Source organism: Cyanistes caeruleus, chromosome 11 (genome assembly GCF_971803275.1).
Source record: "Cyanistes caeruleus chromosome 11, bCyaCae1.hap1.1, whole genome shotgun sequence".
NCBI classification, from domain to species: domain Eukaryota; kingdom Metazoa; phylum Chordata; class Aves; order Passeriformes; family Paridae; genus Cyanistes; species Cyanistes caeruleus.
The window spans coordinates 7,313,252-7,333,047 of record NC_141711.1 but is presented as its reverse complement, the minus strand read 5'-3'; the positions used below and the strand labels follow the sequence as shown (position 1 = coordinate 7,333,047).

Genomic DNA, 19,796 nt, shown 5'->3' with positions numbered 1-19,796 from the left:
TCAATGATTTCCTCATAATAATGAAAAATATATGACCCTTGCCAAAGGCTTTAGCATCCAAGTGTTATGTGTGCATTCATTTGTGAGCCAATCATCAAAACAATATAAAAAGCTGCTGTTCTCAAGACAACTATAAAGCATAATGGACTTAGCCCAAGGACAAGGCAGGGCAGCCTTCTATTATACCCACAAAATTAATCTGCGTGTATCTGAAAGGGATTTCAGTGATGATAATTTTTCTCTCAAAATAAGATGCTTTATTTTAAAGAAAAGAAAAAAATTATAGAAATGTTTTGTTTTTTTAATTCAGAAAGAGATGCCAATTCACCTCAAAACCTCATCATACCGAAGAGATATCTGCTTTTCTGATTTTCTAAAGATTATTGAACCTACTGAAGAATCTGTGCCTTCTGAATTGTGTCTCATGCCCCAGGCAGCAAGTTGCTCCCGCAGTTGGTGAGAGACTCATAGAAAGATAACATCAGAATGCAGATCTTCAGATTTCTGAAGCTCCTGCAATAACTTTGTACTGCTTTAGACACTGCCTTTGAAAGGGCAAGAGGAAATCTTGAAAGCTGCGTAATGATTCTTTGTTAAACACAGCCGAATGCCACTTCAAGGAATGAAACAAATAAAGCAGCATTTCAGCACACATGGATACAGCCTGAGTGAAAGTATAGGATTTATTAATGACTTCAGCCTCTGCTTCTGCACACAAAGATGGATGTTTTCATATATTTTACATATTTATTTACTCAAAGAATGCAATTTTATTCTCTTTTTAAGCTTTGTGCTTTATGACGAATGCTGGAGTGATTGCCCAGCAGGGGTTGGGCTGACAGAGCACCAGGACCTCTCCTTGCCTCGGACCTGGTCAATTGACAGGCAGCTCAGCTCCTCAGCTGAGTTATGGATATGTGCACAGAGCCTCCCAGGCTGAGATCCAGAAATAGGGAAGGCGAGTGACGTAAAGTGAGCATGGGACTGTGACAAGGGCCAGTACGAATGCCTTGGAAAATGCCACTGCTTCTCAACAACCTGCTGTGTTGCTCTAGTCTAAAACCAACCTCTCCTGCCTTCCACGCCTGCTGGGGCGAGGGTAGGATCAAGATGCTCCATGGCTGGTGCCAGCTCGGGCTGACGCAGCCCAAGCTGCCGTGCTCAGCCCCTCTCCTACGGGCACAGGAGGGTCCCCAGCCTGACACAGGCACCTGAGGGATGTCTGCCTCTGTCCAGGCACTGCAGCTGCCCCTCGCTGCTCTGTGGGCAGCACTGAGCCCTGAACTGACCGGGTTCCAGCTTCACACCCACCTGGCACCACCACTGGGGGTGTTTTCAAGTGAGGTCAAGCTTCCCCAGGAGCCTGTCTGGGGAGGCCAGTGTGTGCCAGCCACGCAGCACGGCGAGATGTGGTGCCTTGGGACACTCCTTCCCTGCACAGGGGATGGAGTGGCTGCTGGACAAGCAAAAACCTGGTGTGTCTGGATAGCCCAAGAGTAGGTGATTTGCCTGGGGGACGTCAGTGGGTCCCTCTGGTCTCCAGCTACTTTCCATGAGATGTCCCACTGCTCTGCCACCCACGCCCTGGCACTAAGCACCGAGGTGAGACCTGTCTCCATCCTCCTGTCTCCTCTCTGCACCAACTCAGCACTACCTTGAGAAACCTCTCCTTACAGAGACCAAACCCAAACTGCAATATGCGAATTACTCAGTCTGAAAACTGAACCCCCTGGCCCCAGTCTTACACCAAACAATCAATTGTCAAACTAACAACTATTGTCTTGGCTGGCACCACCTCTGAAGCTGCCTGTACCCAACTCCAGCAGTGCAAGGTGGCATTTATGTTCATGGGATCCCTGTGCATAAGAGATGAAGAAGTTATTATTTTCTAAAATAATTATGTATTCCTGACTTACATAAATAAACAAACATTTATTAAAAGGTTACAATTATTTATCTGAGTGTTAGCAGCTTTGTCTGATTAAAAATTAAAGTATTTTATTTTTAATTATTTTAGCACAGTTTCCTGTTTAATGTTCTATTTCAATATTTTAATGCAAGGCAAGAAACTACACACTTCTCAGGAGGAGAACCAAAGGGTGACACTTGTGTGTTTAAGTTGTTTTCAGCATCTTATTTTTATCCTTGCTTCTGGCAAAATAAAAAAGTCAGGCCAAACCCCAGTCACTTTTGACTCCACTTAAGCTGAGGAACCAGTTTCAAGTGAGTCTTGCTGACCTTGTCTGAAATTTTTTTTATTTAAAACAAAGGGAGATTTGTGGGCACAAAGCAGTGGAGTCACAACTCCCTGTGCCCTTTCACTTGCTGTAAGCATTGGGAAGAAGTAGGTTATTTTTAAACAAGCTGGACCATAGGAATATCCTTCTGAATTTCTAAACTGCAGGCACGTGACAGGTTGTTGCAGCGAGCACGATGCTCCGTGTAGTTATTGTGCTTAATGCACAACAGCCTGTGCTCACTCTAATTGTTACAGTTAATGGTAGTAATTGGCACTGTTCTATTTATTTTTGTTTATTTGCACCTTTCATAGATGTAAGGAAAATTATTCTCCATTTTCTAAATATTGGTTGTTATTTACAATTCATTTTATATGATGCTATAGATTATGGGCCAAATTTGAGCTAAGGAGGTCTGGGAAAGCCAGAACTTGCCCCAGCCTCTTGTAGTGCTCCTCTAAAGCAATTTCTCCGTGCAAACAGAGCTGAAATCAACTGGATCCTTTCTTTTTTCCCCACAAAACAGAACAATCTACTCACAGAAAGAAATGAACAGTTCAGGTTTCAAGGACTTTGGAACTAGGACTCTGGGATACAACAGAAACAAGAAGAGGGACTGCAGAGCTCCAGCATCCCTTCTGCAGAGATGTGCACTTGAGCTGAGCCTTTGCCTTGTTACATGTCACCACAGGTTATAAACGAGAGACAAACACGACTTCTGTCCCACCAGATTGTTTGTTACACATTAACAAATAAATAGAAATAAAGAAATAAAGAAAAACCCAGTCCTCCCATTAGGGCAGAAAACAGAAGGTATGAAAACCAAAAATGAACGTTAGTTTACTTATAAATGTGCTTGTTAGGTGTGGAAAATTAATGGCCAAATTACCAACAATTTTTCACCCAAAATGAGCTGCAGTTCTTTGGAAAAACAAGAAACCTTCTCTTTACAAAGACTAGATTCTTCTCTACAACTGTCTGCTAAGAAGGCACTACGTCTCTACAGGGTATTTTTATTCTACGCTCTATTCTATGAAAGGAGGAAAAGGAGATTATGTAGACAGCACAAATTAACTCCTTAAGTATCAATGCATCTCCATTTTCAGCCTGAAGGAGTACATATCTTAAGGAGCTATGAAAATAGAAAACAAAATAAATATAACTCAACAGTCCTAACAATTTATAATGCATATACAATTGTTCACCTGCGTCCTTTTGATTCTCTATATGAAAGAGAGAAAGCAACAAGGAGAGAAAAGAGAGAAACAAGAACAGATATGCAGGATTAATGAGCAAGTGGACCGCACAGCCCCCCAGTTATGCATGATATATGACATTTGAAAAAAAGAGAAGTCGCCCCGTCTCTCCCCCCGCCCCCCCGAGCGTGGGGTTACCAAAGGAAGCTCCTTTCACGGAGGTGAGAGAAAACGCTGCACAAATAGAAAACCAGAGAGGGAGAGCTCTGAGGACACAGAGGGGGTCTCCGAGTGACAGCAGGGTCGGGGTGTCCCCTCCAGAGCTCGGTGCAAAGGAGTAAGTAAAAAAACTGAGGAGGAGAGCAAGTAGAGTGCATCCTTTGGCTGAGAGCTAACAGACAGGAGACATTAAGATCTGATGTACAGAGAAAGGACAGCCTTATACGATCTTATACACAGGATTGGGTAAAGATTTTTATACGCAGGCAAAGGGATGGCTTTTTCCAAGTGTCCTTTATCTGACCTCTAGCTCACTTCACAATGTAGCTGCTACCTTTTGATTGTGTACCAGTGACAAGCACTTTACAAACTGGGGTTACACAGAAGCAAAGTAAAAATGCATTCAGGTCACAGACATAAAGAAGAACTGAAAAAACTTACAGACAGTCTGAGTTTGTCACAAACAGATGGGTTAATTGTCTAACCTTGTTTAGGCTGATAGAAAGTGACTGGACTTCTCACACTGGGTTTCACAGACAGAAGCAACAGACAAGCCAATGCTAAAAGACTTGAAGCAAGGAGAGTGAGTTGGTTTGGATCTGGACTTTCTTGAGGTAATGAGAACAGAGAAAGTGAGGACAGCATGGAGAGGAGGGTGGTAGGTACTCACGAATGGTTAAATCCATCACTTGAGAGGCCAAGCAGAAGACAGGATGCTCATACATTTCTCTCTTTTTCCCTATAAAAGAGGATTTGGGCATGCAAGAGGCTTAGGTCAGAGGTAAAGAGGTTACAGGCTATAGGTCAGAGGAAAACTTTATATCAGGTTAAAAGGAAAGCCACAGAGTATTTTGGGATACACACAGGATAAAAAGAAGGAAAAAAACAAAAAGAAAAAAAAAAAGAAAAAGGAGGGTTAAAATTTTGAGATCTACTGGATTAACCATTCAGCATGCCCATGAGTCACAAGAGAGGTTGTGACCATGACTCTAGAGGTTTGCTCTGAACTGTTTACAAGAATATAATGATCAAAACATCATGAATAGAGGGAAATAGAATTTCATTGGTTTAAGGCTCCGAGATACTAAGGATTTCAGCCTTCAGTATCTAAGGCTTTCACGGGTATTTCTTCATAAGCATAGCCTCAAGCACTGCTGCCACTGATTTGGTTCTGGATTTCTGACAAAAGTGCCATAAACATGTGGCTATTCAAATGTCATTCAAAAGCGAAATTTCAAAGCCATGTCCAGCAAACAGGAATGTGTCTCACCAAGGTAAACTTGTCATTTGCTCTTCTAAGGAAGAATTTGAATACACAGTGGACTATGCTCATGAGAGAAAACCTGATGCATGCAGCTGGCGGATGTTGGGTTGTTCAAATTAACAATCCCAGCATGCTTGGAAATTGGTGTTACAACCACTTTTGTAGAAAGAGCATCAAAAAGTGGCTGTGGCCAATCACAGATAAAGGAGGAGAAAAGCAGAAGAGAGCAGATAGTGTGGAATGAACTATTTCTCTGAAAAGGCAGCTGGAAAAAAAATAGGTTTGTTGCTTCAAAGTATTCCCAGACCTAAAAGTCACAGTGCAAAAAGAGAGTGCAGATAATTAACACAACCAAGAAGAATTGAGGCACAAAAGGAAAAGTACACACTAACTGTTCTACTTTGGAAATGAATGCATTTTTACTTACAGATCATAAAGTTTGTTTTTGCATAGATTTATCTGAAAGAAGAGAGCAAATCTTACCAACGAGTTAGTGATATTTATACAGAGAACCTAAGGGGGCCAGCCCTGGGTAGAAGCATCCATCAACAGAAAAGCTGTTTTTGATTCTCAGTCCTTCTCCATCCTTGTCAAGTATATTTAAATATTGCATTTTACAGAATACACCAATTAAAGTTTCCTCTGAAGCTGAGTACTTCGATAAATTGCCTGATAATACAGTGCTTATGAAACCTTTGTTCCTCCTCTATTTTTGTCACTCATTACCAAGTCAAGAGTTGATAAACATCCTTTTAGTGCCCAATTCTTAAGTGTTTCTCACTGGATGCATAACAATGAATTCATTACCACTGGTACACAATTTGCATCATTAGACAGAAAAAAAATGGAAAAAGAGAGGACATGTCATGTACAGAACCTGGACAATTTGCCATATAATAACAACCCAATTTTTCAAGTAAACAAGAACTAAGAACAAATCAGAGGGAGTTTGAGTTTGGGGGTTTTTTTTCCTCCTCTCAATATTGTCCTATAGGCATACAACAATAATCTTGGCTGTGGGAAAGCTTCACATCACACATGACAGAAACCCAGAGTCTAGAGCAGAACATACCATTTATCTGGAACACACAGATTTAAGTAATTGGGAACTTGGAAAAAGTTGGATGGGAGTTTCAAGTTGGGAATAGCAGCCAACAAGGTACCAACATAAACTGATAACATATAAAGAACGACGAATCATAGAGCTTCAGTAACACATATCCTCCAGCAAACTTTAAAATGTCTTTTTGATGGCTACATGTGTCTCTGGTCACTGGTTATTATTCTCCCATAACTTAAAAGGTCAAAAATATCAGCTTTGCCAGATTCAGAGTGACAAGAAAGAAATCCGATGCAAGTATGGGATCACTGATCAATGACTGCAATGCAAACTGCAAAGACAATGAAACACACCCAGAAAAAAAGACATTTTAAACTGGCTACAAATGATTAAACATAGATTAAACAGTTTTTCAGCTTTTTATTTGTCATTTGTCTCCTGAAGTGTCACAAGCAATTAGCTGCACTATACCTTCAGCTGTAAAGATGACATCCCAAGTATTTCTCAATTTGTTTTTTAAAACCACGACGTGAGTCTGAATACTACACCACTGGCCAAATGCACTAACGATCAAAGGAAAAAAAGCTACAGTTCTTTTTAACTGCTTCCTCTCTCTTTTCCAGAAAAAGAAATGATTTGCATAGCTTCCATTCTTAACTGCTTCCGAAGCCAACACCATAAAAATGATTCTGAATCACAACAGTTTTACCGACAAGAGAGTAAATAGCAAATGAGCTTTTTTTAAAGAGCTCCCAGCCACCTAAGTTGCCACCTAGAAACATAAGAAAAATTGTAATTTCAGAAAGAAAGAGCCTTACCTTCAATTTTGGCATACTCTGATAGTCGAGTATAATTGACTAGAGCTGCTTGCTCCAAGCATTTACGGATGACTGTTTTTACCTCCTCTTGAGGGACCGGAGTAACTATGTCTTTCATCAGAACCTTGACACAAGAAAATCTGATTTGTTGTGGCACACAGAACTGCTTTTCTCCAAGCCCAGCACAAACATCCATTCCTATGCTAGTGCTGTGTGGCTCTCAGGGCATGTGTACAATCCACAGGACTCACTACAAGGTCACCTTGGCCAGCCTAAGATGTGGGACCTATCCCTGCTGTATTATTCCCCTTCTGTATCTACACTGTACGACATGCCCTGAAGTCTGTGATGATTTTTCAGGGTATGACATTAAGATCTATCATAACTTGCCCAGTGCCAGGCAATGTTTCTCCCTTCCCAGGCCCTACTGACTGACCTGGGTTTGGGTCTGGACTTGGCCATAGTGCGGGTTAGCAGAGGTGGGAAGAATGTTGGAGCAGCAGGAGCGCAGGAATGGGAAGGATCATAGTGAGCAGGTTTTATACATCCAGAGAGAACAAGTCTGCCTCAAGATGGGAATATCACGAGGCAGCAGCCAGGCACTGCTGACAAGAGTCTGTGATGTGGATCTTTGCAGGCAGACCCTTCACCCTTACCTGACAACACAGACACGGGCCCTGCTGCCTTTACTGGTCGGGCTACACGTGTGCCTCTCAGCTGAGGCAGGAGACACCAACCCCACCCAAGCCCCACACTTCAGAGTAAAATACCATTAATTACCTGTCCTATGCAAAGCCAACAGCTCCTCGAGCCTTTTGAGATGGAAGGATGCATGAAAACAGATCATTTTAATTACTCTCTGCTATTTCTGTGCTTACCCTTTCCAGCAGCGACAGAGTGGCTTTCAGTGCACCCTCTGGACGGCCAAATGGAAAGCAGTACCTAGAAAAAGCACATCATCTTAGCATTAGACCAAGTGCACATGAACAAGCCTTTCCTGAGCTATAAGGATGCTTTCATAAATATGTCCAAGCAATTTTCTAGTCTCTCTGCCTGGAATGAGCAGTGTTTCTATAGAGCAACTTTCTGAAAGGGTTTTTTGGTGTAGATGCAGCATAAGAGAATATGGGTTAGTAATAAGCTGATAAATTTAGCAGTTTCTTAAACCTGAGTGTCACCTGGAGAGCTTTTAGATCTCCTTGGAGAAATAATACCATCTTCTTGTAAAAATGGGGAGAAAAAGCTCCTCTGAAAACGACATTTACTGCCACCCTGGTGCATTGCACCTGGCCATCACCCATCTGTGTGTGAATGTGCACAGCCTGCCCAACCTGACCAGTGTGCTGGGGACCATTCATCCCTTTTTTGGGGGGATATCAAACCTTTCTGTCCTTTGACATCCCTGCAGAAAGCCCTGCCTGTCAATACTAGAGAGAAAGTAAATGGGTAATAACTGAGCAGAGAGGAACAGAGAAATATGAGGATAAAAGATTTTTTGTTGTTATATTTTAGAAAAAATCCACAGCTTTACCATGCTTATGGGAGCAAGATGGTTCGAAATATCCTTTAAAGGATATATATTTAAAATCACACGCCAGCTATAAACATGCTTCACTGCCCTGTGTAGGTCTGTGTCACTTATGCAAAATTCCTGTGTGCATTCAGAACCTGCCTTTTGGCTTTGCTGCTTATAGGAGGGAGCTGTGAGGAAATCATTCCTCTCGCACTCAGCCTGGGCTCTGTGCCTTTACCTGAAATGTGTGATCTGATTCTCCAGCAGCACACGAAGCCGCTCCTTGATCTCTTCGAAACGCTCTTTCTCATCCACGGTCACAGTTCCTATCCCGTCAGGCCTGCAGGAGAAACGCCACAATGACTCAGACTCCACCCTGGGACCTCATTCCACAGCACACTGCCCCTTCCAAAAGGACCCTCACCAACTGCGAGACCCGGGACACAGGATGTGCCATGCCGAGACAGGGGTGGCTGCCAAAGTAACAAAAATAAACAAATAAACAAGTATCCTCTCTCACAGTGATAATCTAGATGTGGACACCCCACTACCTCCTTATTTTCATTAATAAAGAAGTTGGGAAAGCAGATTTCCCTCTAAATACAGGTATATGCAGGGAATGTAATGTTAGCTCTCACGTCAGGATTGAGCTGGTTGCTGGCAAAATAGGGACTGAATTTCCCCAGAAAAATTCAGTCACTAATTTAACACAATTCACAGTATAAAATAATATCAATGACATATATAAAAACATTAATAATATACATTATTATAATATACATTAAACATTATATAAACATTAATAATATAAAATTTTGCACTCCTTCCTAGCTGCTGAATCACCCCATTACAGAGATTTCTTGAAGTGAACCATCTTCAATATATTCTGCTGAAATGAGCCTGAAGAGTGACATGCACTTTGTATTGAAAATGCAATGCCTCTTCAGTCCTTTAATTTTAATTTATACAAATGAACATATTATGCAATTTATTGTAAATTTTCTCAGACTACTTGATGCTCCTCTATTTGAGGAGTGCACAGGAGTGTGTTGTGAGACACCCAGGTCCTGCCTGCTGCCTTGGGGTATTTCTCATCTTTCACAGAGCACAGTGTGCAGACAATCCCTGCTGAGGCTCTTCCTGGGGGCTGGATAATGCTGTGATCCCCTTGCTCTTCGGTCCCATACCTCTGCTGATGCCAACCCACCCAAGAGCAGAGAGCAGCAATCCCCTCCTTCTCCCCCACACGGCAAAATCCGCTGTGCAGCAGCATCCCAGGCGAGAGGAGAGAGCCTAATCCATCCCTCCAGCCAAGGGATCGGCCAGGCACACAATCACTGGCACTGCTTCCATTGCTGGAGAGCAAAGTCTGTGGATTTGTGCACTCCTGGGCAACTCTGCTGGCACAGGCGATCTTTAGGTAACGTAAGACATCTTGAAATTGAACAAATGTTCTTACTTAAAGGCCTCCCCCAGTGTTCAGCTTAAGCTGCATAAATCCGCACTACTAGACTGGTTTGGCTTTACAAAAGACTTGGCAAGGGATTACAAAGCTTCTAATGAACCTCCTGTCAGGGGTTAATTGGTTGGCTTTATTTTCCTCTTAAAGAATCAAAGGCCCTAAACTTAAAAAGGGAAAAAAAAAATCAATAAAAAAATTAAAATCTATAAAATCTGTGCAATCACTTCTCCTCGACCCTACATTTAGTAGGCTCTTAATATCATAAATATGAACTCTGATATTCCAACACAGGTGAATAAACCATTAAAACATTTGGGAAGAGGAACTTGCAAACTGTACATGATATTTACTGCAAAATTTTAAAGCTAAATATACATTAAATAAAACTTGCAACATGGACACAGAAAGAGACTTGAATACCAGGGCATGTATTTAAAGTTAAACAGCATTTAATCAGAATCTTTATTTGATTATTTGCCAAATTCAGTTGTGTATTAAGGAAAAAAACAGGAAAAAAAGATTTAGGCTGAAACTTGGATAAAATGTCTCAGCTGGGGAACACATTTCATAAACAATTTTGGAAGTATGGATCTGGTCTCATTAGTAACTAATTAGTACTAGTTATTTTGAAAAAATGAGCAAGCCACAAAAAACCCAAATTAGATATTGAGCAAAAATTAATGTCTTAACATGCTTAATATAATTTATTCCAAAGTTCCATAAAATATTTAACATTCAGATAGAGATGTCCGTGCCTTTTGTGATGCTGTGCACCTCACAGTGCCTGGTTTGCTCCCAGGCAGAGAGAGATAATTCAAGGCAGACCACAATAAATGCCATATATTAAGGTGCAGGGTTGAAGCCCTCATTTGACTTTTGGCATTTGGTCCTTGCCCTGTACCCACAACAGCTCAGAGTGTCACTGGGTTAATTGTATCAGCACTGACAAACGAGGCAGTAAAAGGTGCCTGCCCTGGCAGTGATTTGCTGTGGGACTGGAAATGGTCTTAAAATTGTGTTACCCTTTGCTGGGTCAATAACCTCAAGTGGTGAGATTTAATGGCAGGCTCTGACAGCTCGGGCTGGGTCGCAGCCCTCTCACATGAATCTCAGCTTCTCACTGTACTCAAAGCACTCACCATGTAAGAACCTGTGGTGGACACCCAGCACAGGCTGACCTGACAGCATCAGCTGTGTCCTGGCTGTGCAGTGGCAGCTCTGAAAGCATCACTCACCCACACAAAGACAAAGGGTGAGCTCTGGAGAGAAAACCTCTGGCAGCTTTTGCCCAAGTTACAACATCTGAAGGGATGCCAACAAAATCCCTAAGTCACACACACACACACAGTGAAAGCTTAATCCTTCGGTCTTCCCCTTTCTTGGGACCTGTGTGAGCCAGGAGGACACAAACCCAGTGGCTCTGGCCTCCGGTCCCTCCGTGCTGGGTGTGAGCACAAGCCGCTCTCATGTCGCATGCAAACTTGAGACAATCCACAGGTCAGCTGTAGCCATTTTTGGAGCAGTGTGGATGTCTGGAAGGGCCTGCCAAGCGAGAGCCATCACCACGGCAAGGACTCCCTTTCTCACCCAGCTGTGGACTATATTGCATCTGACATGATGAGCATCTCTTGAATCTACCTTTCAGATTTTCGGCAAACCATTTTCTCACTGTCCTTCACAAAGTTGACATTTTCGGCAGCATGATAGGAAAGATGTCATGTCGGCTGCTTTTCAAGTTGTTGTCACAGTGGTTAGCACCAGTTCTGTCATCTTTGCTTTCCTCACAATCCCCCATCTTGAGCCATGTCACAAATAATAATACTTCCGATGTTTTTGTCAAATTTCAAATACTATAACCCAGTTGCACATCTTTGGATTTACTAGTTATGTTAATCTTTGTTGCTCATCTTCCCAGAAGCTGAAGCATTAGAAACTCATTAATTAGTGACAAATGCAGGATATAGATAGAACTGGAAAAACACTACCCAAAGCCTTCCACTTAATTTATTAGCTCGATAATTTTGAAACCTAATTAAATATTCAAGTCAAATATACTTTGAAAATATAATCTTTCTGAGGGAACATATTTATTTTCCCTTTTGCAAGAACACAAAGGGTAACTTAGCATCACTGTAATTTAAGATTCACTTCTGTGCTCTAGACAATTTAAGTACATGGCTGATGGGGCTGAAAAAAATCCCCAGGAGAAGCTCAAGGTGTACAGCTCATTCTGATGCTTATTGGCAATTTTATTTTCAGCAAAGGTCTCCAGCTCAACTTTGGTACTAGCTTTTTGATCTCATGGACAGAAGCACCAACTCCTCCAGTGAGCAGCATCTCTCAAAGCTGCAGGAACTGATGTTGTCACACACAATCCACAACCACATCACTATTGCACTGAAGCAGTGATGAGAAGTGAGAGGAGAGCAAAAGGGTGGAACAGAAGTTTTGGATGTACATGGTATATACAAATGCACGAGGGACAAAATGGGTTTGGGTCTATGAATTCAGTTGGACAAACAACATTAACGTCTCCATCTGTGTGGAGACACAATTCCATCCAATTCTCTATGGCTCCTGCTCACGGGTACTTGAGGTGTACGGCAGAAGCTGTGGGCAGAGAGGGAAGCAGAAGGGCAAAAAAGGCAAGAAAAATAACTAACGAGATTTTTAATTATAAGTAAACAAGTTTCAGATCACTCCTTCTGCTGCAGATTCACTGTGTTGGCTCTAAACTAGTAAATTCCCACTGTAAATATTTCATATGAAAAGTTTTAAATGCCACTTTCCTAATCCCCCCATGTTTTTAAGTTTTAAGCCACAAAAACAACAACATCAACAAAGCAGGTGGTGAAATTTAAAAAAAAGGGTTGCAATTTAAACAGCAAAAATGATAGTCCTTGTTTAGCTTAGATGGTTTGTGCAAATTCTGGGGTTAATTATAAATTATAATTAGGACCTGTGATCCTAAGGCCACTGCTTTATTCTACAAGTCCCGCCTCCCCCCATGCCCTTTTCTAATTATACCCGGTGCCCCCAGGGCTAGTTATGCTGCTAAAACAAATATATCAAAATGATTTTTTAACAAAGACTAATATATGAAGCAATAGCATGCATTTGTATGCAATTATAAATATACAGTATAGCTCCAGCGCGTTAATCTCTTTGACATAAGCCTCCATGAAATACCACGTCGGCTTCTAAATGAAAAGACATATCATCTTTTACACCTTTTATGTTTAACTTGTCTACACTTTTTTTTTTTACTGGGGAAAATATTGCTTACACGTAGCAAACAGATCTTTGCACGCACTGTGAGCCCTGGCATGCAGAGCCAAGGGAAAAAAAACAATGTCAAAAACTGATGCAAATAATTTGATTTTTTAAGTAACAACTCAAATATAAAACACGTGCTGCCTTCAGCTCCCTTGCTGGTTGCCAGGTGCAGCACATATGAGCTATACAGTAAACATCGATGATTAGTGCCTTGGACGGCATGTGTCAGGAGAGGCTTTCGCAGGATCCCTCGCAGGAGGAGTTGCCTGCGCAGTCCCACCGGTTGCACGAGGACGGGCTCTGGGGATGTGGGCAGGATCATCTGGGGATGTGGGCAGGATGTGATCTGCCTCTCACATCTCCCCCAGCGGACCAGACCTGAAAGAGTCCACCTGCCTACACCCCCGGGAAAAAAGGCGTATTCAGCAAACACCGCTTTTCCCCAGCTCCCCTTTCTTCTGGGGACTCACCCCGTGCAGGAAACATCAGTGAGAAGCCCTTTGTTCACCTCGGGGCTCCTGGGCTGTCGAGCATGGGAACCATTCAATTTCCCAACTCCTGCCTTCCCTCCGCTCGAGCTCTCCTCCACGCTGCAGCGCCGAGCCAAGTCACGGCTCATCGATTCTCGTGTGCGATCCGCACCCCTGGCGCACCGCGCCGGCACCCGATGGTTTCTGAGCCCTGCCATCCTACACCCATTGTGATGAATCGTGTCAGCCTCCTGCGCTGAGCTGGTGACCTGCTGGTGGCTGGCAACCCAGCCCTTCAGCACAGGCAGCGCATCCCATCCGACAGACAGCGGGAGCACCTGCTGTGTCACCACGGGCTGATGGTGGGGCTGGATGGGACACGGAGCCTCACGACAGGGTAGAGCATCACACCCTGCCAGGCTGAACCTGCCTCACTGCAGCCAGGGTGGGGCATCTGAACTGGAAACTCAACACAAAGCTCTAGGGGAGCACATGAAGATATCATGATAAAGTGTACTTTACTGCTTAAGGGAAAAAAATAATCCTGTATTTCTTTTGTTTCAACTAGCTGTGTGGAAATCTGTATGTGAAACAGACCAGATATGTAATTACAGTACAATGAAAAAAATTGCAGGTATGTCATGTAGAGTTTTCAATTCCTGAAGATTTATGACATTAGGATATTCTGCTGGGTTTACAGTTGTAAAACAGTAATGATAGCTAATTAGCTATCGAAATAGCTTCTTGAAAACAAGTTTGAGGCCATAAACTACAGTTTACAGAAGAAAGGGAAGTCACTAATATACCCAATTAATTAACAGAGACACTCGTAGCTGCTTGCACCCTAGGTAAATAGTAGCTGAACAACTTGCAGAAAATTATGGTACTTGGTTGTTATTAGACTGAAGAGAATTCAGTCCAGCATCCTGATTTTGATAAGCTCAGTCTGCTAATATTTAGCATGCAAACAATCAACATTTAAGGCTGATTTTTAAAAGTTTGGGATTAACAAGCACAAAAAGAATTTATCACAGTGCTAACTTTAACATTTAAAAATTAAGCTATTCTATGCCTAAATAAAAAAAAAAATGCACAAGTGAAACCAAGGCCATTCCTGAAAGCTACTTCTTTCCAGGGGACAGGAGCCACTGCTCAAGATTTAGGCACTGACTTTGGACCTTTTCTAGGTCCAAAAGCTGAGCTCAACTTTCTGTTCCACAATGCTTCTCCCATGTGCAGACAGGGAAGCAGTTGAGGCTCCTCTAACACATCACCTCTGTGTGTCAAACACCACTGGCACTACTGTCACAGCCCTCTGACATGAGGACAGCAAGAAGAAGGGAGAGAGAAGGCAGGGAAAAACATCAGTGACCATGTAAATATTTCCAGAATTTAATCTCAAATCACAGTATCTTTTCAAAACCCTTCCTGCTCCTGCCTTTACTAGTTCTCTGGAGCACTACTGATAAAGAAAAGCAACATAGTGCTGGTACCACAAGCAAAGAGACATCAATAAACATATGACATGTATTGTCAGATGTCTGGATAACCCTGTGCCTTTACTACCTGTCAGCTATGTAAATACTTCAGAAATCACATTTTTTCATAATGATAGATCTTTACAAAAGGCATCCTGTGACACTAAGTGCACAAAACTCCATTACCAACTAATGAGTGACCACAACAATTAAAAAGCATTGAGTTTCTCATTCTCAGTGAAGAGCAAGTACATGAGGACAGTATGCACCCTGACTTCCTCACACCCTGAACTTGCATAGTCAGGTGTCCCAGGAGGTGAAACTTAGGGCAAGTAATTTATATTTAACTCCATGTCTACTTGTGAAAAATATGAAATTAAAAGAAAAATTATGTGGACTGTCATGCAAATAGCAGTGATTTACAGCCTTGGTATGCAGAGATCATGTCAGGGGTCTGAATAAGATACATGAGCCCAAAGGAAGGGGAGACCAAACTCTGACATTCAAGGCAACAAACTGTCCACAAAATCCCATTTTGACCACTTCACCTGCTACAGCCGTGGGGCCAGCCCCAAGCTAGAGCTGCATTTCCACCAGCAGCCTCCCTGCTCCCGTCCTGGCTGTAGCAGCGCTGCCGAGGCGGGAGCCGGACGGGCGAGGAGGCATCATCCCCACACTGACACCTGTCATCCTGTCAGCCTTGACCTTCAGGCTGTCCTCAGCATCCACAGCCTGCCTGCACTTCCCGCTGACTGCGAGCGACTGTTGTCTCGCTGCCTGACCTTATGCAAACACGATACAAACAGACAGCCCACCTCAGCTCCATCACTGTCTGCTGCTAATACAGGAGATTGATAGCCACATGAAATTATCTCCCTGCTCGACCTTCATTACTGGGTGGCATATTCTGTCTGACAGCCAACTTCATCCTGGGGAAAGCTAAACCACCCGTTCAGGGGTTTTTACTGTCTAAAAGTGAAGGAACTCTTCTTTATGAAGAAAATCAACACTTTTTCAGATTTGATGGAAAAAGAAGCCTTTGTTAAACACAAAAATGTCTTGTAACTCAGTCTTTCCCAGACCACTGTGCATCCCAACATCAATGCAATGCATAGACACTCCAAGATGTTCTGTTGGGTGCTGTGCCGGGTCCTGGGGCACCTTGACAACTTTTACATGGAAAGTTTCAGCTCTTCCATGAGCTGGAAGTTTCCTGGGGAGAGCAGGGCCATCATAAGGCAATGAGCAATGTATGGACACAGCAGGTGGGAGGGAGGGACAGAGCTAAAGCGAGCGCGGCTTTACACACGGCACGGGTAAATACTGGCTTTCCATCCCTCTCTGCCAGCCAGCTCGCAAATGCACGATGCATGTGACCTCAACAGCTCTCTGAAAAGAAATCGTGACTCTTCCACTCAGATATTCAGATTGCTTAGAGTAGACAAGAAAGATACGGAGTCGCGTTTTTCTCTGAGACCTCCTGTGGTCCCTTTCTGTGACCTTCTGGTAGCAAAAGGCAGACGCTGCACCCCGCAGACTCCATAGCAAACTGTTGGGTGTTAAGCAGAGCCTGCCCTTGGTGGGAACACGCAATGCTGCAGCCTTGCAGCTCCCACACAGAGCCTCCCGCAATCCCCAGGCAACAGAGAGACGGCACAGACCAAGAAGGAACGTGAACCTTCAGCTTTTGGATGTGAAGTCAACTGTCAGCTAAAGACAGCTAAATCATATAGCAAGACACCTCATTCCTTTCTTGAAATATTTTAAATGAGTGACTGGAATAGCCCATCTGTGGCCAAACTGCCCCTCTGGCAGTGCCCAGCAGGTCCCCATGCAGCTCAGCAGCCACACACAGCCCTGGACAGCTGTACAGAATGGGACTGTGAAAGCATGACATTTTCCCATGCCCACATCTCTCCAGCCCCATGGAGAGGGAATTGTCGTTGTCACTCTGGCCCATACCATCAAATACCTCCTGCCACCAACCCTGATGAAGAGGAAGCTTCAGCCCTGGCTGTGCTGGTCCCTGTGCAGGGATACATGGAGTAGCTGTGATGAGCATCCCACCTCCTCTCTGCTATGGGCCAGATGGGCCTGGAGCCAAGTCCTGTTCCCACACCAGCTGTCTGCTGAGATGAGTCCTGCCTGGGACAAAGGGCAATGGGGCAGCCACTTCCACTGCCCGGTCCCATCCCCAGAACACCATATGAGCCATCTTCTAAACACACACCTAAGAACCTAAATCTCAGATCCCCTATGGGACCTGGGTGCCCAGATGCTATCCAGCTCCCAGGAGAGCGTGTGACCCGAACTCAGGGGAGTCAGGCCTCCCTGAGCCATGGGATGCAACTGCCCAGTGTGCTCAGTGACTGAGGAGCCCTCTGCAACACACTCCTGTGCACTGCACACTTTTGCTTACCTTTTCGGCTCTGGATTCGGCTGGGTTTTGGGCTCCTTCTTTTTTTTGGACTCCTTTTTGGAATCCTTTTTTGTCTCCGTTTCAGCGGCAGAGGCTTTGCCCCCGTCACCGTCTGCACTTGGCTGTGACCCACCAAGTAATTCTGCCATGAGTTGGCTTGGGGGAGTGATTGAAATGCGGGGGGCAAGGCCGGCAGCAAAAGCAAAAGAAACAAGAAGAAAGCATGAAAAACCTCAAAATAAAACAAAAGGAAATTAAGCTGAAAGGAAACAACAGAAATCATATAACAATTGGCAAGGAAAGAACGAATGAGCAACGGAAAGTCAGAACTAAAAAAGAAACTAAGGAAGCAAAACTTGGTTTCCATGACAAGATGTATGAAAGTAACTGCAAAAGCAAGCGACAGCCTTGCAATGTGAAACCTGGGCAATGTGTGTTGTAATTCAGGGTGGTATTTACCAGAGGGTACATGAAAACACCTAATTATTTTATAACATTCCATTCTTCAGCAACATATGTAGGATACAATGTGATATCTCAAAGTATACAATATAAATTAACAGAAAAAAAAGCAGAAAAAGGAGCTGCAGTAGATGCCACAGCTGTCAACAAAATAAACGGAGAGGGGTGAAAAGCACAGCTCCAGTTCCTCCCATCAAAGATTTGTCACATTTGAGAGAAAGGAACTGTCTTCTGAAACTGAGATTGCTTTGTAACAGAGCAAGATAAAAGTTTCAGTCATGTCTAAGCAATTTTTGAACTGATGTCACGTGGGCTTTAAATGAGACATGGGTGCCCAAGGGCTTAAAGCCCTTCTGAGCACTGAAGTTTGATACTGCTGAAAATTTCAGTGCTACAACTTGTCAGATCCTCTCGCACAGCAATTAAATCAGCACAGTGTATCATTTGCTTCTATTTATTCAACCCGTGACAGTCACAGGGATGCAACTGTATCTTGTTCAGAACTGCATCTTAGAAAGTGCCTGGGCAAGTAAGTTAAAAACCTTCATTTCTGGATCCTCTATGTGCATTTTTACTGCTTACATTAAACAAGCAATGAAACAAACAAACAAACCGACTATGCCACTAGAAGTGCTGCTGCCAAACATCCACCGTGAGAACAAATTGGGGACTGTTGTGCATTATCCAAGGAAACCTATATTTGACAAAGTCATCCCTTGATGGCAGGGCACTGCTAGCCAAGAAGAATTCCTTACCTGTTGCCATGAACATGTGATGCACAAAAGGCAAAGCTGTAGTGAAGTAAGGTGGGGTCAATCATAGCTCCGTTTTCTGCGCGCTCTAGCAAATCTCTGAGGTAGCAGAGATGTCTGTGACAGCCTCTCACTCCATTACGTGCACAATACTCATCTAGCACAAAGACCTGGCCAGGACTAAACCAGCCCTGTTTAGAAATAAAGAGACTTGATTTTAAATATAAGTTATTAAATACAAAGGCTATCAGATTTGGAGGTGTAGTGGTCAACTGTTCTAATAAATGAAATACAAACCTAAGGCTACATTAAGGAAAAAGGAGAGAGGTCACTCAAACAATACATTGTCTGTACATCATCACTCAAACACATTTTATACTCATTGCAACCATAAACAAAAATGTATTATGCTACCATTAAAGGGAAATGTCATTTAAAATGCTGAAAAGTTAGGCCAGTTCATGTCAGTGCCTAGCAAAAAATACAAAGGAAAAAAAAGACACCTTTAAAAGATGACAAGGTTGGGCTATTTAAACAGTGTGAAACTGTAGTTTCATTCTGGGGATGGGATTGTAAATTTGGCCAGGAGCAGGAAGATTGATCAGGGGAAGAGGACAGAGGATTACACTGAAATGTGACTTCTCTTGCATCTGGCAGGTAGGAATGTCCTGCAGATGGAGAAAGGCAATTCTGCAGTATCAGAAAGGGACGTTTCCCACTGTCCTTATTGTGTGCTGCCAGCGACACGCTCTGACATCGCCCAGCTCCTTGGCACCGAAACAAGGGGAGCTCTCCTCAAGAGCAGGGTTCCCTTACACATCCAGGAACCTCAGACCATCTCTTTGTATCAGTCCTGAAGGGCTGATGACACAAGGCTTGTGGTGCAGCGTCCGGACTCCCAAGGAGGACGCCCTTCCCTGCAAGGGGATGGCTGCGGTGAAGGTCCTGGGACAGCCGAAGTGGAGCGTGCCTCTGCCTTCAGGAAAGGGGCTAACGAGAACAAGAATAATCTCGTAGATTGCTTTTCAAAACGCTGCAAAATCGTCAATATTTACATGGAAATTTGGATGCTAAACAATTGCTAAGACGCAGCTCTGGAATGCATCAAGCTGCAAAATCTTTCATCATTTAATTGAAAAGTTCCTGCAGCGGGCGGGAGAGTAGTTGAGG

The 19,796-nt window shown here is 43.3% G+C and overlaps 1 protein-coding gene across 16 annotated transcripts in view; it reads right to left on the bottom strand.

The window, feature by feature from the left end:
- CADPS (calcium dependent secretion activator) overlaps positions 1-19,796 on the bottom strand; it is a 206,313-nt gene that overhangs the window by 61,586 nt on the left and 124,931 nt on the right. For 4 of the 16 annotated variants that reach the window (XM_086846973.1, XM_086846974.1, XM_086846981.1 and 1 more), the window contains exons 13-18: positions 18,630-18,817; positions 8,546-8,647; positions 7,673-7,736; positions 6,795-6,918; positions 4,323-4,391; positions 3,443-3,460 (exon numbers count right to left, since the gene is read on the bottom strand). In XM_086846973.1, coding sequence (XP_086703099.1) covers positions 3,443-3,460; positions 4,323-4,391; positions 6,795-6,918; positions 7,673-7,736; positions 8,546-8,647; positions 18,630-18,817 — 565 coding nt within the window. Of the gene's footprint in view, positions 1-3,442; positions 3,461-4,322; positions 4,392-6,794; positions 6,919-7,672; positions 7,737-8,545; positions 8,648-17,412; positions 17,569-18,629; positions 18,818-19,796 lie in introns of all 16 variants that reach the window. The other 12 variants (XM_086846979.1, XM_086846980.1, XM_086846985.1 and 9 more) reach the window with 5 other exon arrangements.